Raw genomic sequence first — 26494 nt, forward strand, 5'->3', positions numbered from 1 at the left:
TGACTAGTCATATTTCATAACGCATAGACTATACTGAGTTCCTCTGATATTAATGACAATATTCTCAGTGTTCTTTCTTCAGAAATTCAGAATGGAAATCTGTTTAAATGAGGCACAGAGGGAAGGCTTGGCTTCCCATCTTTTATGTTTCATTAATGAGGAAGGGAAAGAAAAATTTATATTAAAATAATTTTTCAAAGCCTCTTGTGTCAACTTTGGCTTTTACAATGTTTATGCAAATTATACATACACATATAAACGGCTACCTATTTGTGCAGAGTAAGCACTCCTGTGCAAGATTAGTAGTAGCATGTATGGTTTCCCACCTGGGGACTTATTCCCTATTTCTGCATTTTATTACTTTGTTAACAAATGCAGATTTCTTCATAATTAAACTGACCATTTAAAGTTCTGAAGTATGTGACCATGTCAAGATTTGCTGCCATTTATCCCCAATTATCAGGTACAGTAGAAGGGAGCTCTTAGCAAAGGAATGGGGTAACAAAAAAAACAACTATAGAGAAACACAGTAGTGAATTATCTCTACCCTCAAATATTATTACGCTGATGACTGGTCTGAACAGGTTGTCCGACTAGTGAAGAGCCACTCACCTAGTAAAATTTTAAAGGTTTAAGCTTTATAAGAATTGTCCTTTAGCACTGATTAACCTGAAAATGATGTTTGAAGAGCACATGTAACATAGAGTATGTACTGCACTGATTTTTTTTCATGAGAACACAAAAGCAATTTCCAGGTCTGAATTTCAGTATAGGCTATTAATAACTATTGCCTCCAGGGAAAAAATTGTATTACTTTGGAAACAGCAAGATTTCCCTTGGGCTGATATAAGGGAAATAACAAGCTTTTTAAAGGTCTAGACTCAACATATTTTTTTAAATAGCTTTTTAAAATAAAACTAAAATGAAGACAATACTAGTTACATTGCAGTTTGATATAACCAAAAAACCATTTTCCCTCGTAAGGAATAAAGCCCCCTCAGTGAGCCTCTGCGTAATATCCCGGAAAAGAAAGTTACCTCTAGTTTCCCTCATCACCTGCTTCTCCTCTTCTTCTCAGTCAGCATTAGCCCAATTCTCTTCTACGGCTGGCCACAGGGTGGATGGATGTACCAAGTCTAGCACTTTGGGGTGGTCTTCTTTTAAAAGCTATCTCAGAACAAAGCTGGCACAAGAAACAAATCCAAGCCTTTTCTATAACATCCAGAGTGATTCTGGAGCTCTTTTCTTGAAGCCTTACCTGGATGATGTTCAATCAGAAAATGCAGAAAAGCAGTGGGCAAACTTGGCTCTCATTTTAATGCCTGCATCAGCTTTGGCTTCTGTGATCTGTACTTACCACTGAGAGATCAAGAAAGCAGCTGGTAGCTGTGTAAACTGAAGGGTGTCTGGCCAACCCCATCTTAGGCGGTTGGCCATTCTCATTAAGTGCTTGAGCCTGGCAGAAGGTTCGTGATCAGGTACCGCAAGAGGTCTGAGCAGACCACAGCCCCTGCCCCACAGGGAGGTGACTGAGAACATTTTGCTGGAAAGAGAATGCTAAAGGCTAGAAAAGGAAGCAAAAAATCCCTCCCTCTCTCTTCAGAGCTTCTGCTAGCAGCAGCCACCAAAAAAAAAAAAAAAAAAAATTCTTGATGGTGTTTTGACATGAAAATATTGGAAAACTGGACATAAGTAAATCTAAAGGAATTGAAAGACATTCTTTCAGCCCACATATTAGTGAACGATATAATGACTGTAAATTTCTGGCATTTTATTCTTTTATGGCCATGGGGGACATCCAGAGATTTCATAGAAGGTGAGTAAAAGCCATCCAGTCTGTCTGTTTACCACTGACCTTCCCCTTGATATATTCCTCATTCCCTATTGTTCCTCTCCTGAGAGCTGCTGTCACTAAGACATCACTCCTCCTCTGCCTCAGAGGATGGTATCTGCAGCCTCTGAGAGGCTGTGCTAGTGCTGGTCTATTCATCATCTGGCAGACAACGCTCTCACAGGTAATTCCATTAGCAATATCCATCTCAATGACAAAGTACGTCTTTTAGGTGTCTGGTTTCCCACCACATAGATGTAAGTGTTGCGCTGGGCCCCTTTTTTTGACAATGGAATTCACTGACATAGTGCAGGTTGTGTTTATTACCCATTTTCTTTCAATCAGCTGGGTTGACAGAAGTTTTGGCTTAAAAAATGGCCTGTATCCTTTGGTGACAAGCACGCTGCTTTGGCTGAACTAATAGAACTAGTAACAAATACTCAGCTTTCCACATAAGGCCCAAAAAAATAAAAGAAAATAAATTTTCTTTGAAATCTGAGTTGTATTTTAGAAGATTCATCTTTCAAAATTAGGTTGAGAATATTGGGAAAGGACCTTTGCAAACTATTGGAGCTCTCCATTTAACTTTATGTTATTATTGTTGTTTAAATGAGAAAAGCAATCCAGTGAAAATTAAATGAGCAATTTTCATGTGAATGCCTCCGGGCATTATTAAGATTCACAGTACAAAGTGTCATGCTGCTTCATAATAAATTGATCTGAACAAGGTAGTAAATACCTACTGCCTTTATAATGGAGAAAGCATTTTGCATTACCAATGTTCTGAAACAGACTGACTGAATTGATTTTTTCCCTAAATACATAGCCACAGGTTAAATGCTCCACCATTTTCCAGTAGTAGCATCCATCCTCCTATACTTTGGCAGCAGGCAAAATAACCCTGATTAAATTAATCAGTGTCTTCAGCTACTGCTGTGCTCATTATCAACCCTCTAACATTGTATGTTCTGAAGATATATCCTTAAATGCAATAATTGTAGGCATTGGTTCATTAGCAAGTATGATCAACATGGATTATCAAAAGCATTTTTCATGCATAACAAATAGAGCAAATCACTAAAACAATAAAAGAAATATCTAAGATCTACAGCAGGTCCATCTACATGATGTAATATTTCATTAACATAATTTGAAGAAGATTTATAACTTAATTTTCCACCTTCTTTTGTCTAAAGGAGACCAGAGATACTCTGCTGCTTCCTGCAGAATGCTTGTGCCATGGCTGGCAAAATGTCAGGTGAAATTAGACTATGCAATGAAGAAAATGTTATTTTAGATGCGATACACTCCCTTCAGAGATCTTGCTGATTGCACACAGGCTGTGTAATTACAGACACTCATGAATTGTACTTCATTAGAATGACAAAGTGTCAGCATTGGTGAGACATTTAACCCAGCCAGTATTAAATGAACACAACTCAAGTACACTTTTAAGGATCATCATCATTTGAAAAAAACAATGCAGGGGGATGCTTAAGGAACGTGACACCAATATAGTTGCATTTTTTACCCCAAAGATTAAAATAAGTCAGTATTTAATTTATTTTCTCTTTTTTGGGAAAAGAAATTCTGTGAGTTTTAATATTTTCTCTTGACAAAGAAATGTAAAGATTGCCATTAGATTTCCATTGGAAGCTTCCACTGTCTTGCATGATAGGCAGAGTTGCATTATTTTTCTTTTCTCCGTATGAACCATGATACATTTTAGGACTGGCACACTTAATTTTCTAAGGGAGTTACACTAAAAGGAGAACTCTTACTAGATGTTAATCAACTGATCTATCTATGTCTGATGGTAGTTCTAAGTTGTGCAAATGCACAAGTATTCTTTCTTAACTTAAGAAAAAAGTACTTACCTGAGGAGAACAGGAATAATAAATAATTGTTCCTGCCTTCACTGGGATCAAGAGCAAAACTCTGACTGATTTCCAAAAGCAGCAATTTCACATACAAGGCTTTTCTTGCTACAAATTCAGTCTATATTTGAAGACTCCATCAAATAAAAAGGAGGTTCATTTACGCTGAACTAGTCAAATCAGCTGTATTTGCCAGTCTGAGAATACTTTTTAACTTGGTGACTGTGATGCTTACTGCATTTTTCTGAGATGGTTACACTTCTACAAAGTTACATTACTGTGTAGTTCGTAAGACATTAACCTGAAAAATGCAAATTTAAAAATAGGAATATTTATAATAGATAGTATTATAAACATATATTAAATGAAGTTATATATAAGCAATATGCACAATAACATGAGTAGCAAACTCAACCATGTAAATAAATCCAAATTGCACAAAACTTAGGGAAATGTTTGCTTTCTGTACAAATTGTATAATTCCTTATTAGTTGACATCACAAAGTCTTTCACCTTGACTTTTTCCATTGAAAAGTTTTGATTTATGGCTTCTGTTTCAGGTCCTTTATGAATCCTCACAAATGAGCGGATTTTGCATATTATTCCAACATGCTCCCTAAAGGGAAAACTGCTTCCCTTGCACAGAACACTAAAATTAATTTGAAAAAAAAAAGAAAAATCAGGGAAAAAAAAAGATCAACAATGACCTGATCATGCAAACTCTCCTCATGTGGCATTTACAGGATGGCCACTGTAAACCTGCCTACTCACATGAATGTTTAGAAAACTGGACCACTTCATGCTCGCCTTTCACATCAAATTTGGATAACCAGGATAAATTTTATGGAATTAAGCTATTGAAAGTTCTTTCCAGCACAGCGGTTGTATATTCATCTATAGCTACATATTCCTCTATAGCTACATATTTCTGTTTGGACTTCATCATTTTTAGCCAATGCCTTGACCCATTTTACATCCTCCCTTGCACTCTACACTGCTGCAAGGGATGGGCAGTGGTCCCTGAATCCAACTGCCTCTATCAAACCTACGTATCAGATGAGAATAGCAACGCATAGGAATGCAGCTGAAACTAGAAAGAATACATGGTCTGTCAGTGTTAATCCTTTTTAATATTCTGCTTCACACCAGAGAGGATTTAATTGTTTCTTAAATGGCTCTAGAGCGTCTCAATAAGCAAACCTGTCTAAAAGAGCAGACATTTATTTGAAAGAATCTTTGTAATAAATATTGATCTATTGTATCCATAGATTATTCTGGAGACACAGCAATCTCTCCTTGCCTAATTAAACTGTGCTAACACGAAAATGCGGGCCAAGCACAACAGATCTGCTGGAGTGTGGAAATGCCTGGAAGTCATGAGCTCTGGGAAGAAAGGCAGAGAGACGCATGAACTCCGCCTGCATGCTAATGAACTCCACCAGATTGTAATCCATACAGATGCAATTTAAATTCCCTTCCACAACTTTAGCCTGAAAGTCTTCTAATTAACCCTCACCCATGAGATAAGCAGCTGTGCAGAGGCAGGGATGGCATAGCAGAGGTGACAAAAGGCAAAAGACTACTCCTTGCCACTTCTCTTCCCCCAGGATTTGAAGGTTGTGTCAGTCACTAAGCCAAACTTGGAGGGGTAATCAAAATGTCATTTACTTCATCTCCCCATGGCATTTTAACTTTTACCCTGTAAGCATTCCTGGATTTAGGACTGCCAAGAACATTTCAGTAATAATAAAGCACACATTTCCACAGGCACGTGGCAGCGCTCAAAAGCATTTCACTCCCACTTGACATGGAGCTCTGTTAGAGATGGTAGACAATATTTCACCATCTTGGCTTGTGCTTTGCACTCTCAGCTTCCTACAAAGGTTTAGGTCTAATGGAAGTCAGCCGATTTAATGCCAGCTCCAGCACTGCCCAGGCGCACAAGGAAACCGTAGAAGAGAATTGCTGGGCTTTATTTCGAGTGGTGCCACAGCAACCCAGCAGTGCTGCATTTCACTTTATGTGGAACCCTGTTACAAACTACACACCAGCTCCCCGCAACCATTTCCCTTCAAATGTCTATAGATGGTATCTACAAATGGCAAGTCTTCAACAGCATTCCAATGCTGCCATAACATATAATGGGATAGATCTGGAGAGACTCTTTTGTTTTCAGTAAAATTACTCATAATTTACACTTGTTAAAGGCAGCATTTGTCAAAGTGATGTAGTAATCACAAATTAAGATAAACTCCTGGGTATGTTTTTGGGCATTTTTGGTTTTTTGTTTGTTGTTTGAGTTGTTTTTTTTTAATAAGTGGTAACAGACAGCTGATCCCAGCGAGTATCCAGAGCCCTGCTACTTTGCCCACAATTAAATCAACTGAAAAGTATTTGAATGTCCATTTACCAGTATCTGCATATATCAAAAGGTTTTGCCCATGCAGCTGTATGCAGGTATTCAGTTTTATAAAATGGTCCTCACTTTTGTTTTTTTTAATATGACTCAGAAATCTGAAGGAGTTACACAAATTGGAGAATGGCTAATCTCTGCTTTCCATCTTTAGTGTTACTTTCAAATCAAGCTGAGTGATCCCTGTAGTGATCACTTTCTAACATCTGGCTGGTAGCTTATTTGAAAAGAGCTGGTGGCCTCATTTTGAATTCTAATGAAGACCACGCTGCATAAATCACTGACATTAGATTCCCTACTAGCACACTTGGCAGAGCAGTCCCCGACGGGAAGCTGAAGCAAGACAAAAAGAATTAAATGTCATTATGTCCCTGCAACTGAATAATCCAGATCAAGGATTGTCCACAGCATCTGTGTGTGACAGCCACAGTCAGTATTTATGTAGTTCAGGGGCAAAGTGAAGGACTAAACTTCAGGTCTCTTGGTTGAGGATGCATGATGTGTTCTACAGTCATTTAAAAAGCCATGATTTTTTTTTTCTTTTTTCCCATCCCTAAGAAAGGCAAAAGGCCACACTGGGATTTAATTTGTATGAACAAGTATTTTTAGACAGACAATACTGAAATGCTTGGTCAAACTACATGCTATTGTATTCCTATATTCCTAACAGAGAGTCATAGCACAGACTGAGACAGGGGAAAAAACCTGAGATATACTAAAGTTGACAAGTGAGTCAGAGTCTACTTGCTTAGGTCTCAGGTCCCTTAATCCATGCTGTGCTGTAAATTCAGCATGGGAAAGGAGGCACTACTATATATCTTGGTATGGTTATACTGCAACTTCAAAACAGGGGAAGCTCAGGTCTGTTAGAGACACCGTTAAAATACAGAGACTACATGATCTGTAAGGCTGACTTCCTCAGCTGTATCTACAGCATGTGTCAATTTATGCACAAATATAGCTGGATGTATAATGGTCTTGCTTTTCTCCCTCCTGGCTCTGCACAGTTAATGTAATGTTAAGCATTTTCATAAATGATCACTATCTGTGGTCTTCAAACTGAGACAGCTCCCGCCCTCCACGAGCTGTACTCTGCTTTTTCTCCGTTGGCTATGAGAGATCTGAAGTTGGCTGAGCTCGTTTCACATTGAGGGATTTGTCCTTCACAGTTAACAGAGCTGAATTGTCTGAAATTTAAACTTCAAGCAAGATCTCAGAGCAAAATAGAAACATATGTCTCATGTTAAGTACTATGACCTAAAAACAGTGCAGAAGTATTCCTACTGACTTTAGTATGTGCTCGTTTACTGCACGGCAGTGAGTATGGGCATTGAGAATGCCATCTACTGGCCAAAAAGCACGAGGGAGCGTAATTCCACGGCAGGCGATTTCCAAAAATGGGAAAGGGTAAGAAAACATGATGTGGGTTGTTAGTTTGTTTGGTTCTGGGGTTTTTTTCAATTGCTCGTTTCAAGTTTTTTAAATCAAGTAGCTGTAACTGCATGATATGATGCTGAATTTTATGTAGAAACTTTGGTGGAATGAGTTTTGAACCTGTAGTACATTACTACAACTTAATTTTGTACTGGAAAAGGATAATGTTTGAAAATAGTAACAATTTAAAAGACATCAGAGATAATGACAAAATATGAATAGAGCTGCAAGAGTGAGATTGCTCGTACTTTGCTATGCTTCCTCTTACTTCACAGGATCTCAAAAATTACTCTCAAGAGTTCTTCAAATATTTGGTGAGAATATTCAGTGTCTAAACCTTTGACACTGAAATCTGAAGAAGCATCAAAATCAGCAGTGAATCTGTTTGTTATTGTGCCGTCAGCTATAGCAACCATGACTCCAAGCTTTACGCAGCCAATTTGTGATTTGATCACAAATAGTCATCTCAGTGGAGAATATCTGTCCTGTTAACGCCACTTACAAAGCAGTAACTCTTCTCATAGTACTATGGCAAAGCAGATCCACATAAGCTACATCTTTGCTGGTTTGAGAACCATCTCCACTGGTTTGAACACATCTCCTTTTTTTTTCCCCCCAATGTTTATTGATGAGATTTTTTATTGTGTCCAGTCCACACCTAGCCAACAACCAGGCTACCTAGACTATTTAACAAAAAACTGTTGGTCTAATATTGACCTAATATTCTCTGAGAGTGTCCCATCTTTGCAAGTAAATCACAGACATGGAATAATACAGGGACTAATATTTGGTGGGGTTCAGCAAGGCCTTGCCTCAACCGTGGAAGTGTTCAAGACCAGGCTGGATGGGGCTTTGAGCAACCTGTTCTAGTGGAAGATGTCCCTGCCCATGACAGGGGCATTGGAACTAGATAATCTTTAAGGTCCTTTCCAACCCAAATTATTCTATGATTCTATGATTTTGATCTAAATTTAATTTGATCATTGCCTAGATTAAGGTAACAGTCACTGACAAAGAGACAGCAATCTGCTCAAAAGGAAAACCAACAATGAAGTTGGAAGCGCCAGAAGTGCACTTCAACATATTTAATGTTGAAGCCAGCAGTAGAAGGAGGAAAAACTACAAAACATCATTCATCAACAGAGACATCCCTGACCACAGCTTTTTCTAAACTCATCTCTTAAAAAAGTAAACATTCCTTTGTTGTTAGCTGTGGTGTGGCTCCGAGAAAGGCAGCAATCCTGGAAGTGCCAGTACTGAAAAGATGCCATTCACATTTTACCACTAAATTACTGTGACTTACTGGACACATAGGAAGACTGCAGGAGGAACAGGATGGGGAAAGGAAGAAAAGTAAGTGTCATCTAGAATGAACACAAGCTTCTCTGCAGTCTTGAAAACATCTGCTAATATAAAAACTCAGCATTTCACTCATTTTAGGAAACCAGAAGTGAATAGGATACAATGTTTAAAATAAGCTGAAGAAATAAAAAAATAAATCAGGAAAATGGGAAAAATAGTTTTGGACACGTGTCACATAATAAAGCCTTTGAGCTATGCTTTGTCCATGCAAAAACTGCCCTTGCAGAGACAACAAATCTGTCTCTGAAACACGGCAGTCAGAGCCCTGCCAACTCAGAGCTGTGGCAAAGCTAAATACTGAGGTGATGAGACCCTTTTGATGGTCTTCTGAGAGGCCCATCACTAATGAGATCATTCTGCTCCCAGGGACTGAAGTCTGGGACTGCACCTGCATGGGGCTACACTGTCCTTGGTAGAGGTAGCAGCTCATCTGGAGCTGGTAGAGTAGAATCATAGAATCATTTAGGTTGGAAAAGACCTTTAACTTCATCAAGTCCAACCGTAAACCTAACCCTGCTAAGTCCACCACTAAACCACGTCCGTAAGTGCCACATCTACACCTCTTTTAAATACCTCCAGGGATGGTGATGCCTCCCTGGGCAGCCTGTTCAAATATCTGACAACCCCTTCAGTGAAGAAATTTTTCCTAATATCCAGTCTAAACCTCCCCTGGCACAACTTGAGACGGTTTCCTCTTGTCCTATCACTTGTTACTTGGGAAAAGAGACCAGGACCCACCTCTCTACAACCTCCTTTCAGGTAGTTGTAGAGAGCGATAAGGTCTCCCCTCAGCCTCCTCTTCTCCAGGCTGAACAACCCCAGCTCTCTCAACCGCTCCTCATAAGACTTGTGTTCCAGACCCCTCACCAGTTTTGTTGCCCTTCTCTGGACACGCTCCAGCACCTCAATATCCTTCTTGGAGTGAGGGGCCCAAAACTGAACACAGGATTCAAGGTGCGGCCTTACCAGAGCCGAGTACAGAGGCACGATCACCTCCCTGCTCCTGCTGGCCACACTATTTCTGATACAGGCCAGGATGCCATTGGCCTTCTTGGCCACCTGGACACACTGCTGGCTCAACCAGCTGTCGACGAACACCCCCAGGTCCTTTTCCGCTGGGCAGCTTTCCAGCCACTCGTCCCCAAGCCTGTAGCGTTGCATGGGGTTGTTGTGACCCAAGTGCAGGACCCGGCACTTGGCCTTGTTGAACCTCATACAATTGGCCTGGGCCCATCGATCCAGCCTGTCCAGATCCCTCTGCAGAGCCTTCCTACCCTCAAGCAGATCAACACTCCTGCCCAACTTGGTGTCATCTGCAAACTTACTGAGGGTGCACTCGATCCCCTCGTCCAGATCATTGATAAAGATATTAAACAGAACTGGCCCCAATACTGAGCCATGGGGAACACCACTTGTGACCGGCTGCCAACTGGATTTAACTTCATTCACCACAACCCTTTGGGCCCGGCCGAAAGTAGAGTAGCTCCACATAGGGCTGCCTTGCATCACCGCTCTTTCACTTCCGATAGCTAAAGAAAGCTTTTAGAGTGGGCCCTTCTTTTAAAGTCATCCCTGCTTTTTTGTGACTACAAGTCAAGATAAGAAGGGAGAAAGTGTTACCATGCCAGGACCAAAACATTGCCCTGAGCTGAACATACCATACTAACTACTACCCCCCTGGAAAGCAGCAGGCACTGTGTTAAAAGCTCATTTGATTCTCACAGCCCTCTAAGAAAGCCTGAAAAACACAGTAGGACACAGGTAATTTCATAGATGCCCAGCTGTCTCCAACATCAGCAGGGAAAAAGACTCAAGTTAGGAATGGACTGAAAGTTAGAGTAGCATCAACTCTGCAAATATATAACATGCTGTGTGAAACTAAAAAAAAGTAGGGACCTGTAAAATAAAGTAAATCTTTAAGTTTCTTCCAGATTCTCTACAAGAAACTGATTCCTTCTCCTGGAATTTGCTTTGAGTTTAAACCAATTTAATTACAAACAGAGCACACAGGCCACAAAACAATCCAGAAGTCAAAACTATACCTTTTTAGGTAAGTACAGCTCTAATGCATGATTGTATCATACTGTTTAATGGACTGAATAGTAAGTCTATACTGTTTAAGGAAATCTGAATGCTTTGCATCTTCTCTTTCCTGTGATCACTGTCTATAAATGGTTGTGGAAGACCCACACCCATTAGCATATACCAGTAAATGGGTTTCCCCCACTCAACAGCTCCTCCTAACAGATTAATACTATCAGATCCTCCTGTTCAACACAAAATGAGGATGTCGGCAAGGTCTCCTTCCACATGATAATCCCCTACTTGACATACAATGACATTATCCCACCTAAGCCGGAGACAAATTGTAATTCTTGTTGTAATTACAGGCTTTAATAGGTATAGAGGGCTGTTAGGTGCAGAGCAACTATTCCCACTAGGGACTCTTCAGGAATACAATTGGTGCAGCCAAACTATTTATGCAGTTGAGACAGTGCTATGACCAAAGAAGCATATCCTTTAATTTTAAATAATACACCATCTCCATTTGGATTTCTTTTTGGTGACTTCCATGTCTTCCATATGTTATGTTGAAAGGTGGTATGTTTTTCATTTGATCCAGCAAGTCACGTTGTAGGACACAATAAAAAACAAACAAAAGACCATTTGAAGCTTTTTTTTTTATGTAGTGGATTGAAATGTAAAAAGAATGGCATTCTGTAATACAGTTATTGAAAAAGTGGACAGAAAGATTAAAATTTATGAAGTTGCTAGGAAATGTAGTATTGGATCAATTAGTACTGAAAAATATTCCAATCTTCCAAGTTTAATGAACTTTTAGAATCTGAGCTTTGCAGCTAGTAATGATAAGTTTGAAAAATTCAATAGTGCTAGAAAACTGATTATGAGTAATGACATTAAATTATTAGCTTGCAACCAGCGTTAAATCCTATCCAGAGATAATCTTGAAGGCATTGCCTTCTGTATCTGTTTAAAGTATCGGTCACATGAAAATAATTTTTTATTCCTTTTTTTTTTTAGTTTGTCTAAACTCTGGGCAGGTTCTGGAAGACCAACAAAACCTCAGGACACAGCCTGAGGTTAAGAAAGTATGCTGGATGGCCATAATACTCATGCCAGGATGTGAGCTGGATGTTTCAAAGGCCCAAGATCAGAAGCAAGACCCCTCTAGCTGGGCTCTGTTCTTAGGGGTCTGTCAGATGTCATCCCATATTTATTCCCAGAAGTTCAACAATGGTGCCAGCAAAAAAACATAACTTGAACACAAAAAGATGAAAGCAAGGTTTCCCTCTTCCTTGTTTTAATATTTTTCTAGTCTGTCTTGTCTGTGCCATATGTCCAGGACAGTTTTCATGATGCCAATTGCCTCACTTACAGTGATCCAGGAAACTTAAGTCCTTTCCTGATGGTATTTTGAAAGGACTTATCCAAGACTGGAGTCCTGCTCTTGTTAATGGATACACATATGAATATTAAGAAACAACCCTTTCTAGAAGAGTTTACTGACTCTGACTGGGGTGGACTTAACTTTCTCCACAGCAGCTGGTAAGGTGCTGTATATTGGATTTATGACTAGAACAGTGTTGATAACATACCAATGTTTTGGCTATTACTGAGCAGTGCGTGCCTGCACAGCATCAAGGCTTTCTTTTGGCCCACTCTGCCCGCCAGCGAGTAGGCTGGAGGTGGACAAGAGTCTGAGAGGAGCCAAAGCTGGGACAGCTAACACAAGTTGGCCAAAGGGATGTTCCATCCCATATAATATAATGCTCAGCAACAAAAGCTGGAGTAGAGGAAGAAAGTGGGGTTTTTAGTTTCCAAGGTGACTGTTGTTCAGAGTCTGGCTGGGCATTAGTCTGCCTGTGTGAGGTGGTGACAGATTTCATCTGCTTTGCTTGTTGTTTTTTTCCTCTTTCCTTCACCTATTAAATCATCTTTATCTTGACCCATGAGTTTTCTTGCTTTTGCTCTTTCTAGTCTCTCAGGGGTAGGGGGGAACACAATCTGCCATAAAGACCTTACAAGTCCTAGAAAAGCTTATTTGTGACTCAGGACATGGTAGCTGAAGCTGGGATCAGTCTTTTCTCCAGAAGAGCTACAGAACTGCCATGAAACTGGGTCAGCTTCCAAAGGCTGACTTTGGTAGGGGGGAGTTGACTTCCACGTGAAAGTCTCCGTAGCTCATTAGAATCACTGAAAGATTACATAACCTAAGAATAGGGCTTATCTCATTGGAAAAGTTTTTTATTTCGGGGGTTTTTTGTGGGTTTTGGGGTTTTTTGTTTTAAATAAAACCCTAAGCTTCCCAGAGTTCTGATGGGCAGAATCTCCCACATACAGCTATGCAGGAGATGGGGACATAGGGACATAGGACAGTGACTCATCTCACCACTACAGAGAAGCTCTCAAGTACCAAAATACATGAAGCTGCAACATCAAATAATACTGAAATTCACATAATTTTGTTTCTGAATTAGTTATTATTTTGATACAATTTTTTTTTAACTTAATTTTGTCTTGTATCAGCAACTAGTTTTGAATCATGAAGAGACTAATTCCAACCAGTAGAAAAGCCAGGAACCAGAAGAGTTATGTCCTTACATTTATGAGTCTGTGCTGCACACACAGACAGCATGCAAACCCAGGTCATCAGGAGCACTGGCGTTTCTTCTCCACTCTAGAAACAGATTGCCACCAACCACTACAAGCCAGAAGTAACCATCACGTCTTTTTGGTGGGACCATCGGGGGGTTTGATGCAAAAGCATGGGCCACTGTTACAGAACTATCCAGCTTTCTATTTATGACTATTTCTGTCTAAAGTGCGTATCTTCCCTACCTACTAATAGGGACTGTGAGGTACTATAGGATACTCCCAGCAGTCTACAGACAGGAGCACCTGGATCTGTGGCCAGTACTATGGCATCTCCTGTGTTTGTTTCTACAAGGCAGATGACAGCCAGAGCTCCTCATGCTGTTGCAAGGCTGATAGCAGCAGCCACAATGGCGACTCTGATTCTACAGTTGGCAAAGGGATGAACACGTGCTCCCCATTCCACTCAGTCTAGAGACAAGGAGTGTCTCAACTCTTATTCCCTCAGTCTGGTCCTATTACTGAATACAGTGGTAGGCAACTCACTGCAAACAAAGCACCATTTTTATCTGGCAAGAAAGAAGTTAAAATGTTCACTTTCTCCCTCGCTATGTGAAAATTTTGTCTTTCTTCTACCTTAAAAATACTAGATATTATTTCCTCTAATCCAAAGTCCAGTCCAATTATTTTCGTGGCCTTTGGATCAAGTCTTTTTCTCATTATAAAGTCCAATTACAAACATTTAATATTACCTTCAAGTGATTGATAAACTGTACAAGAAAGTAATAGAAAATCCAGGCAATTAAAAAAGTTAAGTCTTAACAAAATTAAGAAAAACAGGTATGAGAAAAATGTTGCCCATGACAACCAGAAACTAGATTAAAAAAGTGGCAATGATATTCTAGTTACACATTTATCATAAGTCCATGATGGAAGAGATGAGAGGCAGGTCATCTATAAATGATACTGGGCAAAGGTCAAAAATAAAATATTGTATAAGTCTTCAGTTTTAGACGTCCCACACAGACAAAATGTTAGGAAAGAAAGATTGAGGAGTCTCATAAGAGACAAATTAAGAATTATAATTCTGTAAGTTTTTGTCAAATAACCCTTAACACAATAACCCTTGTAAATATACCATTAGGTATGCTGAATTATTATTCTAATAAAGAGGAATGGGGATTCAAATTTCATAATGGAGTTAAAATTCTGTCATTATTCACTACTAACTTAATCCCATGCCTCTGGTAGCTGCCTCACACAGGTCAAAAACCTGTTCCCATAAAATACAGGCTATTCTAAGACCACTGAACTCATTGTATGTACTTGTGACATAAGGCATTTAAAAATAACCTCTCAGTCATTTTGCTGATTCATGCTAACAGCTTAGCATCAGCAGGTACTGGTGTTTTGGCAGCAATGTAAATTCATGCTAATTGTCTTTGAGATTATGCCTAAAAAAGCAGAAATGGAAGTCAGTGCCAGGATGATTGTCACATAAGTGCAACAATTTATTCACTGAAAAAAAGATAAAGTCACTTATTAGCCCATCTCTGGAATTTTGATTAGCACTAAGAAAGGAAGGCTTTGGCAATTCATGTATCCGAACACATAGGCTGTTACACTGTAATCCTCTTCTGAGCCACCAAAACCCTAGCATCCCCCACAAAAAAAGCTCGCAAGCGGATGGGAGCGCTGTGCATGCCCCCCAGCCGATTGCCCCCACGAGGACACTCACACCCTACCAGGCGGTGTGAGGCCAGGCAGCCCCACCACTGAAGCCCTGGACCACGGGCAGCAACACCCTGCAGGGACACCATTCACAGCCGCAGCAGTGTGAGTCAGCTCAATTCCCTATTCAAGCCCTATTCTGCCTCCATTTTCTTTCTTCCAAGGCACAAATACTTCGAGACACAAAACAAGTCTGGCAGCCAACTAAAATTAACCTCTCCAAACATGTAACGAGCGAAAATTACTCCACTCGATAGCTATTCCAGCTATCACAGTCTGTAATAGCTGAAGAATCATATTTATAGGATGTCCCTAAATGTGCATACTAAACTACTTGAGATTTTAAGCCAAATTAATTCCTAGGCACTTAGTGACGGTGCTCTGATACCAGCTGAGAAATCCCATCTTGACTTCTTGGCTCTTTTCCCTTTCTTTCATTTTAACTGATAGGTTTTGCTTAAGTACCCACGTCCTCTTACTTGACAAATTTTGACGAACTGCAGTTTTCAGTAAGACAGCACTAAAACCGTGTTTAGGATTTTATCAGCGACTCTACAAGCTCACGCTGCAAGCTACTAGGTGTGATATTAACTGGGTTTAGATCTGCTTTGACAAAGGCAATGGGACTATACACCACTTTGGCAAAGTATGGAGCTGTGGGCACTGATGACCAAAATTCCCAGATCCAAAAATTCTCCACAGGATACTAACAGTCCTAAACAGTAACTTTTGAAACGGTAAGTTTCAGAATGAAAGCTGTTAAGGCTGTTTGGGATAATGACAGTTTCAGTGAACAATGACCTTCTTTAGGAAGCCTGAAGGAAGCAAGCTCACTGCTGATGATGATGCAGGTGGCTGCTGAGGAGACACCAAAGATGTCTTGCATCTTTGCCTGGCCGCAGGCAGGCTGACAAAGATAAAGTCATGAGCACAGGTAAGGAAGGACTCACTTAAGCCAGTGCAGTCACCAATTGCTGACTTATGGGCAACTGGATACCTCCTGGTACTGCTTGGATAGGAAACACATCTTCCACAGATACGCGTTCTTCGCAACAGGACAAAGTACAAAGTAGCCACAGTGCATTGCTTGAGCAGTATTTCTTAGAAGGTTAGGGGTCACTAGCTACTGAACAGCTATTTAAATAAAACCGATTTCATCTAGACAGGGGCTTGAATATGCACCAGTGCAACAGTCAAGTGTCCCCAGGTGGAAGCTGAGAGACAAAACAGTAGATGTGGAAGCCTTGCAGAAAGGTCCTCAATGGCTTCACCCTCCCACACCCCCACCCCAAAACCCAGTTCCTTGGTCTTTTGTGAAGCTGCTTCATGCAGCTAAAACTTAACTTTTTTTTTAATTAAGAAAAGATTAGTAGGCACAGCTGCAATTCCAACAGAGCTCTTTCCAAGACTCTCCACTTGCTCTGCCTCACTACCAGATACACAGTTCCTTTTCTAGCATGTACATGTTACAATTCATTGTTTGAATTTTTTGTCCTTGTGATGTTAACATAAGATGGAAGTTATCAGTACACGACAGAGAAAACAGAGGCAAGTGCTGGAGTACCCATTTTAAGTCATGTTGCCTGTTGTCTTGGCAACCAGTTAATAAGCTCTGTTACTCATTTTTCACCAGCACCTGACAACACCATCTCTGCAAAATTTGGTATTAAGGAGTCTGCTAACTCAGCTACTTTACAAGGTATCAGAAAAGATCTGCTGGCATTTCCATTCTGAATCCTGTTTTTCAGGAACCATAAATCATCCATAAATCGCCCAGCAGCTGAATATAGTATGTACAAATACCACTGTGACAGCCCGTTCCCTTGAAAAGAACACAAAAGGAGTGTTGGGATCCGATCATGCTCCCTGCAGTATCAATATGTACACTGCTATTCACTACACAGGGAGAATGATTAGACCTCAAATTCCTCAAGTAAAAACACATGAATGCTTTGACAGATATATTCCCTTGCATGTCTCTCCTTCGAGATCACAGGTATATGGTGTTGGCCCCATTTCCTCCAAGCTTCCTTTTGGAGAAAGAGTCGTACCCTTCACATTGCTGCTGTGCATATCCTTAAGCTGCTTTGAGAAGCATACAAGCATCTACGGAACCAGCACTACAATTACCATAATTAAACATTATAATCAAACAGGCTTCAGTCAGCAGTCAGACCTGACTAGACTAGGAGCTACGCAGACACACTAGAGGACTCTACTCTTACTCAAGAGTAAACTGTCCCTATATGTGAGCCGCACAAAGAGTTCAGTCTCAAAGGGCTGAAAAAAAGGCTGTTTAATTACGTCCCACAGACTACCCCGTCACCTTGGATGAATACTTTCCTTGGACAAAAGGTCACCTAGTTACCCAAATTCCACAGAATTTCTGAGTTTGGGACCATAAGGAGATACGTATTTACAATCATGTCTTTAGTACAAACATCGGCCATTTCACTGGTTAAACACTCAAAATTCAACATTTGTGTGTTTTACCAGAAATCAAACATTCTGAAATTTTATTAACAAATGGCAACAAAAACCCTTCTCCCTACCAAACAGTGGAGAGGATACAAAGGAGCCTCATGCAGATTAGACATCAGAGAACCACAGAGAGAAACTAAAATAAATGATCCTCTGATCCGTGCAACGAGATTCTGGAGGTGCCAGTGGGCTTCCCCACAAAATTTCAGACAAGAAATAGGACAAGAGGGCTAGCTTTATTCCTGGATGTTCCCTTTATCCAAGTTTCAGGCTCCCTTACTGCTCTTTCAACATAGATTTTGGCAGTTTATTGTTTAAAGATTGAGCAGTGCTGAAAAACACATTCATTACTGCTTGTCATAGAGATGCTGATGAATTCCAGTCACATGCAATTAAGCTGTAATTCAACACAATGACAGACTAAACAGGCAAGTCTAGACAAACAAGATAAAAAAATCAACCAAAAATACAATTCCTTGAGAAAAATTCCTAGAGGATTCTATAATCTATCTGTTGAAAAAAGGGGTGCATAATCTTATTTTATTTATCATATGAAAGCAGAATATTTGCTTTATTTTAATTCATGCAATGGTGTCAGGATGTATCATCTAAACAAGACAGCAAAAAGTATGAGACATGTTCGAATATTTTTGCTAAAGGAGAAGCGCAGGATCTTTTTTCTCCCTGAAGTTTTAAAGTAACACATACATGTTAAAAATGGGATGCATTGCATCTTGTATTCCTTAAAGATAAATTCTGCTAATTTCACTTCTTAGAATACCCTCTCTGTAAAACAAAGCAACTAGTGTCACTGAGAAGTTGAATTGGCTTCATGACATTTAAACTGAAATGAAAGATACATATTCCAGGCCTGAGTTTACTTCCATGCAGATCAGGAACTACATGCCTTGACTCTAAATCTTCACACTGAGTATTGTTGTATTGCTTCTGTTGATTTTCAAACCAGGGGAAGAATCAGAGGTGTATTTTCTTTTTTCTTAACTCTGGCAATATTTTACTCTCTATAGATATGGAGAGATATGGCACAATCTGCTATAACCTATGCTGCAAGAGGAAGAATTAGACATTTTGGTACATTATTCAAAACCATCAGGTCAATGCTGTCATGCTAGCAAGACATCAGGATCTCTTTGTCAACAGTGTATAGCAACTGACCCTAGGAATGTGATGTAGTAGCATGATACAACATTTCATAGCCCTTTTTCACCACACTTAAGAGGTGTTCCTGAAGCTGGAGTTTATAACACTCATCAGTAGTAGGTTGCACTAGTCAATGTGCATGTGGCCACAACGATTTCACCAAGGAAAGCAACCTCTACTCCTTTGAGAAGGTTATCTATTTTTACATGAAAACCATGATTAATTTCACCCATGCTCACCCAGCATTTGTGTTAAAGTAATGAGATGTTAGAAAACTTACCAAACACTTGATTCCCATGCAACCAGAACAAAACCAAATTTTACACTTCACAAAACCGGATTTTTTTTGTTTTGTTTTATTGTATGAATCCTCTAAAGGAAGGACAGGCTTGAAGAAAAGGCAGCAAGAGAGATTTAGTCCTATGAGTCCTATAAATTTTAATTTCCTCATACAAGCCAAGTTCCTGTGAGTCAAAGTAGACCCTCCACACCTTAATTTTTCATACCAAGAAAGAGAAAAGTCCAAGCCCCTTTGGAAAGAAACACAGGGCTTGAGCCACGCTTGCGTAACAGCAGTGACACCATCTCTGGCTCTATCAAACTGTAGAGCTAACCTTTCAGGTTATTTTTTTGTATGTGCTTTACCTACCACAATAAGCTTCAGTCTCTGGGACTACTAGATTGGTGCTACATTAGCAAACTGTTCAGTCAAAAAGTGAGTTTTACTTAGCTTTAATGTGGCCCTACTACCAAAATAATCATGGTGATACACATGAAGCTAACCTAAAAGGTTGATTATTTTAAAGTTAAGTTGTGATAAAGTTAAAAAAAATTATAATTTTCAAGCCATATTTTAAAATAAAGGAAAAAAATTCTTCATTGTAAAGAACCACAAAGGAAGGTGGGCCATACAATTCCAGAGTGTATTTATTAATTCTGCTCTTAAAAAAACAAAGGAAAAAACCTTTGTCAAACACTTCCAAAAACTCACCTCGAACTTCAGGGGAGAATCGAGCTGAATGGCGAGACACAAAAAGCTTCAGTTCTTGATCCAAGTTGCATTCAATCAAGTTTGTGTCCCATGATCGGATTCCTAAAATTCAAAACACAAAACACATCTAGCTTGATACATGAGCACTGGAATTTTTAACTGATTACTTCTCCATTTGCATTCATGATATTTGCACATTTCTAAATTCCAAACTCAACTGCTCTTCCTTTCCAAGCTGTGTGCCTTGAAAAGTGCTGAGTGCTCAGAAGCACTCTGGACGGGAATTGGTCACAAGCAAGAGGACATCTGCCTTTCCAAAGGGTGACTATCCTTTAAGGCCCCAGCGTCAGGACTGCTGGTCCCACATCCTAGTAGTTACATTACAAGAAGTTACTGATGTCCCTGAATTGACTTTAAAATAGCAATACACTGATTTACGAAACTGAAAGAGTGAATCACTCAGAGGACACTTTAGTCACATTGCAGGACCAGTGTACTTGTCCCTCTGAGGAAAAAAAAAAAAAAACAAGACAGCATCACCTAGCATGTTGCAAATTAATATTTAAATACAAAGTATTAAATTGCTAACTTCCTCATTCAAAAGCTTTGAAGCATCCCGTATTTTAAATTACAATTTAAGTGATCTTTTATTTATGAAGTATCAAAATTCTAGTTTTGAGATTTTAAAAATGCTATGTTTGATCTTTTTTCTTTTAAAAACAGCACATCTCTATTCCATACTGTTTTTTCCCCCCAGCTACTTAGAAAGTGAGGCACTTGGCACATATATGATTAAAAAAAATGTATTATTCCAAAATATGTTTAAGGAATGAAATTTGATGATGATGCAGCCAAAAGACAAATTTATAGTTTTCTTCCACAAGAAATGTGATGACTAAATAAAAAAACAAAAAAAATCCAGGAGAACATGCTTAACATTTTTCTGTAATTTTCTTGTTTTGAAATGTTCTGAAAAATCTTTTAGTTTTGAAAAATAATGAGCACACAGTTGCACTACAGGTAAGTCCAGGCACTGCTGCAATTTTGAACACCAACATTACAGTGTTTTATTTTCCTAAAAGAATTCATTAGACTTACACAAATTAGCTGGCAAACGCAGAAGGGACTGCAAGTGAGGAAGTGTCTGGTGACCCCTCCCCACATGCCTGACCATGCCTTTGCATTAAGTTGTTGAGTTAAATCACTTTGGGGTTTCTCGAGGAGATGCTGAAGAGGTGTGTGGCCAACCGTCACCATGAGACTAGCACTAACACTGTTGCTGGTAACTCTGTCAGGGTTTCAGGCTGTGAACGTTACTGTCAACGCCACCTCCCATGCTATATTGTCTCTCAAGGCAGCAGAAACGTCAGGACTCCTGTTGGCAGAAGCCATGTTGTAGGGCTGGAGGAGGAGGAGGAAAACTAAGAGAGGGAACTGCAGAGAAACAAGATCTGCAGTGCTGGTCTCCCATTGCAGCTCTGGGTATGTTCTCCATGCAAATATGAACATCTGCATTTCAAGAGCCTGAAGCCTCTTCAGGGAGAATTCATGCAGGGCTTTTCCTTGTCAGCATCCCAGTCCAGGCAGAAGCATGCTTACTACTGGCATATGCTACCAGCTATTAAGTAGCTGCCATTTGAAACTCTAAAAAAATTTGAAAATACAGTATTGCCTGTGTGTTTCATAACTACTCAAGAGAAAAATAACTGAGCTATAACCAGCCACCTCCACTTCCTGATTGATGTATCATTGTTCAGAGGCATAAGCAGTGAGTCTCTTCTGCAAGTCTCCTTATTTTCATTTCTCAAAAATCCCTTGGCCATATGGTGCATTTTTGGGGCGTAGTTTTGGCAGACAAATACAACTCAGCAGGCCTTAATGTTTTCCAGGTGTTGGAATATTTAAGAGCAAGAAAGTAAAGATGATATAATACCATGCATGTACAGTGCATATGAAAACTATGACTAGTAAACCGACATCGATCATGAAGCTGAAGTACGTTGAATAAATGAGTGCTGAACTTCAAGAAGCTAGAAGATAAACAGCTCGCTGGCCTCTGACAGCCAGCTTGTGTGGCAAGACTACAAAGCTTTCTGGAGGTCAGCTAAGCAATATGGACTATGATTCAGCAATGCTGCTAATGTCAGGGCCTGTCCACCATTCCTAGCTGCTTTTGTCGTGAATCCAAATTTGCTGTAGGAATAAGATTCTGATTAGGCATAGTCAAGACTGCTGAGCCAGGCAATGTCCAAAATACAGGACTCAATGCAAAATAAATAGCAAAAAACCCCAAAACCTAAACATCCCATGCACACAGCAGTCCTAGAAGCTGAAGCTGGGATTTGGATAGAACATCCCAAATCTGCAGCTGCATGATTCAGCAGTCTGGATGCAAAAATTACACATGCACATTATAAAGTAGCAAAATTTATTATATACTTTATATAACCAAATCAAGTTTGAGTAGAACAGAGGTAAATCTGGAACTAAAATCCAAGGTCAGTCCAATGATGTACAGCATGGACGTAACTACTGGAAGCATGGCTGAACTGGAGCCGTTTCTTTCTTTCTGCAGTCTTAGGAGTGCAATGCCACTAGACACAGGACTAATCAGATAACAGGCAGGGCACACCCAGTAGCATACGCCAAATCAGTGGAAAAATCTTGAAGCTTTCTCTTCACTCCCCTCTTCTTTTTGGTGGACAGTGGGTTGGAGGATTGCCCCATTAGCAAAGTCACATCCCAAATGTAATTACTGAAAATGCATCTCACCATGCCATTCCTTCTTCATGATATATTAAGAAATGACTCTGCATTCCACCAGGTTGCGTAGTATCACGCCACTGATGTGTTATCAGCAGATGTTTTCTTTGACACGTTGCTCTGCAGTTTGGCGCATGAACCCACAGTTTTCAGTGATGGTACTCAGGAGATGTACCAGAGAGGACAGTGAGGCAGAGTTATCAAGAACCCAAAACGCATTTAAGGGTCTGTTGAGAATAAAGGTTAAAAGAAGTGGGTTCTTCCAGACTACAGCACACTTGCAAAGAGAAAAAGATTAGTCGAGCCCATATTTGCCTCACGGAGATAGAGATTCAGACTCCCAGTGTACTCATCCAGAACAATGCACCTCAAAATTCGATCAAGGTTTTTTCCTAGCAGGCAAAATCTCAATCAGATCAGCTGATACCAGGAGCAGCAAGGCGACTTCTAATCCAAAATGATGAATAAAAAGGCCAAAGCGTTCCCTCTGAACATCTAAAACTGTAAGTGGGTGTTATGCTTAGTGGCAGGAGGTAGCAGCAACAGAGCTATGCAGCAGCAACTGTACAATAGAAGATTCAAGAAGAGACTGAGGAGCATTTCTTCAGAGGAAGGATGACATCAGCTGTCTTGAGGGCAGAAGTTTTATCCATTTGCTCTATAATTTTTAATAATTTAATTAAAATGCAGCCAATTCACTTCTGACACAACCGAAAATTAGATAGAATTAGGAAAGTGCAATGCTGAAGAGACTCTGAATGACAAAGCATCTGCCTCAGTAGTTCTCCCTAGGAGACAATGGTAGCAATAAAAATGAACAGGTCATGGTGAAGCTGGTTAACTTCAGCTGGCATCCCTTTACCACAAATAGTTGTGAAAAAGAATCAAGATAAATAGGCAAGTAAAGCAACAATGCTTGAGAAAGCAACAATAGAGACAAACGAACTCCTAGCTGGACTGCTGAACCACACCTACATGACAAGGCTGCTACCAGTTCCCGGTTCCAGGGTCTCCTCCTCCCCTCTAACAATGGCAGGTTTTTGAAACCTCTGCTTTCACCAGCCCAGAACAAAAATATATGTTACAAAATCAGGTATCAATTGAGTTTAACAAACTATAGGGTCTGGCAATAATTTTCTTTGTGCTTCATATCACTATTACTGCAACGGGGCTTTTTTTCCCCTCTGCATGTACACTGCAATCTATTGTATCAGAAAACACATCCAGAACTTACAAAACTGTCATTTCACTTGCAATACCCTCCTGTATCACCGTCTTAAGAAAAGGACAAATAAACAGCGAGTCAAAGCAACCCGTAGACAGACAATAATGAGGCTGAGCACTCAGGTATTAGCTTTGTTACCCACATGTTTTTTTCTTTATTGAAATATACATATATACGCATATAAAGCTTGGGTCCTGAAGAATTCTCCAGCCAAGAGAAAAGTCTCACCGCCCAAAGTTAGACACAAAGGCACGGCTGCGCTCCCGCTCGGGCAGCCTTTGCCGCCGAGGAGGAAAACGCCCCGCATCCCGCCGGCTTGGTTTGGCGGCAGGGGACGGGGGTTTGCGGGGAGCAGCCGCCCCACAGCCGCAGCCCCAGCCCCAGCCCAACTCGTCCCTGTCCCTATCCCCATCCCCATCCCCATCCCCAGCCGTGTTTGCCGCCGGCGCCGCGGCCGCCCTTTGTCCGCTCCGGGCTGCCATAGGGACCGCAGTGCGGACTGCGCCACGCCCACCCGCCGGTGTCTCCGGGCAGACGGGCTCGGCGGCGGCAGCGGCGCCGCGGGCGCTGGGCTGCCGCCCCGGACCCGGACCCTCCGCCCCAGCAATGGCGGGCAGGGGGTTCGCTGCCGGGCTGGCTCGTCAGGCGACCCGCCCGCTGCGGCTCTCTGCGCGGGCGGCAGCGGCGCCCGGCCCGCAGCCGTTGCTCCGCAGCGCCCGCACCCCACCGGGGGAGGATGGGGGGGCTGCGGCGGGACCCTCGTGGAATAAAGAGCTGAGGCCGCGGCTTGGCGGCTCGTGTGCCCGTGCCCTGCGTGGGGCGGGTGTGGTGGTGGGGGGTGAGCCCCATCCGCGTCCGAGGAGGGGGAAGGCGCCGGCGGGCGGTGCCGCGGCGCTGCCTGCGGCGTCCCCGCTCTCCGCCGCCTCACCTCGCTCGATGTTGGCGATGGCCCGCCGCAGGTGCTCCTCGGTCACCAGCTCGCCGATGACCACCAGCAGGTAAAACTTGCTGTCCAGGAAGCGGTGAGAAAGGCTAGGCGAGGGGGAGGTGGGGTTGGGGATGCTGCAGGAGGGCTCCGAGTCCACTTCCACCACCACGGTGGCCATGGTCGCCGCCCCGCTCCGCTCCGCCCCGCGGCTCCGGGGCGCTGAGGGGAGAAGGGCCGCTCAGCGGCGGCTCCGCAGGCGGGCAGGGAGGGAGTGAGGGCGGGCGGGGAGGCGGCGGCGCTTTTATACGGAGACGGTGCAGGGCAGGGACCTGGCGAGGAGGAGGAGGAGGAGGAAGGGGGGGAGCCGGCGCATCCCCGCGCCGCCGCCGCCGCGTTTCCAGCATCCACAGCTGATGTCATCTGCGGCAAATCCTCCCCGCCGCGGCCCCCGGAAGCAGGAAGGACGCGGGGGGCGAACAACGCCCCGAGGGGACGCCAAGGGGTGCGCCCCGGGCCCGGCTCCCGGCCCCGCGGCGGGACCCCTGGGCCCGCGCTGCCCCGGCCGGCGCAGGTCCCGCGCCCCTCGGTCATCCCGCGTCCCTTGCTCCCGTGTCCTTCCGGGGCGTCACCCTGCCGGGCTGGGCAGCCCCGGGGTCTGGGTCCGCTGCCTCGGCTCCCCGAGGCCCTCCAGGCCTCCCAGCCTTGAAGCACGGCGGCGAGGAGCCGCAGGTGATGCCCTGGCAGACCTGGGGAGCTCATCGGGGAAAGCCGGCATCGGGGCTCCAGCTGCACCCCTGGCGCCGAGGGATGAAAAAGCAGTTCCACTGTCCAAGGCCAAGGGTCCTGTCTCCTGCATCTCGCTGTAGCACTGAAGCAAATTTTGAGTCATACTGCCCACCCCCACCCCCCCCCCAGCCAGCAATCTAAGTATTCTTGCTGCCTTTTTTCATTTAAAAGAAGTTCACTTAATAAGATGCTTCAAGCATAGCCTTTCTGCACATATTCAAGACCCACGGCTGTATGACTTATGCCAGAAAAGCGCTGGGTTTGGACAAGCTGCTCAAACCCATACTCTTAAGGCTCCAGAAGTTCAAAGAGCTTTGGGTAACTGATTTTGACTGGGCTCAAGCAGCTCCAGGGAGCAATGCTATTGGAAAACATCTACAATTACAAAAACAAAGGTTTCATTCCTCTCCACATAACAGTTAGACATCTGCTCCCCAATACTCACTGAGACCCACTCAAGAGAGAAACCCAGTCACCTCCTAAAAGTGTTTTATCCCCTCCTAAAATGGGATAGAGCAGTCAGATAAATCAGCCTCTGAGCTGTTCTGACAGAAGCAAGGCACTGGTTTACGCTAAGCCTCTTGTTTATATGGCTAAAGTGATGTGGGAGAAATCTCACTGTGACCTAGGAAAGGATATAAACTTCTATAGCCCGGTTTTTAAGATATCCTCTGGTCCCTGGCTGAGAAGACACTTCCTCTGTGTGCAGCTCCTTCCAGTACTGACTGCCCAAATTCTCTGCCTGCTGCATAGAAACACAGAGTGCTCGCCTGGATGAACTGATAACATCCGTCCTGTTTTCTTAGAATATGTACTTTGTTCCAGGGCACACTGGACTCATTCTAATTAACATGCATTTCAGGTTGTCACTGATAAGTTATTTGTCTCACTTGCCTA

The 26494-nt window shown here is 42.1% G+C and overlaps 1 protein-coding gene across 1 annotated transcript in view; it reads right to left on the reverse strand.

Annotated features, from left to right (window-relative positions):
* MAP1B (microtubule associated protein 1B) overlaps positions 1-24989 on the reverse strand; it is a 72384-nt gene extending 47395 nt beyond the window's left edge. The window contains exons 1-2 of the mRNA XM_059833346.1: positions 24812-24989; positions 19896-19997 (exon numbers count right to left, since the gene is read on the reverse strand). Of these exons, the coding sequence (XP_059689329.1) occupies positions 19896-19997; positions 24812-24989 (280 nt within the window). The remainder of the gene's footprint in view (positions 1-19895; positions 19998-24811) is intronic.
* Between the last annotated feature and the right edge of the window lie 1505 nt (positions 24990-26494).

Source organism: Gavia stellata, chromosome Z (assembly GCF_030936135.1).
Source record: "Gavia stellata isolate bGavSte3 chromosome Z, bGavSte3.hap2, whole genome shotgun sequence".
In the NCBI taxonomy this organism is placed as follows: Eukaryota; Metazoa; Chordata; class Aves; order Gaviiformes; family Gaviidae; genus Gavia; species Gavia stellata.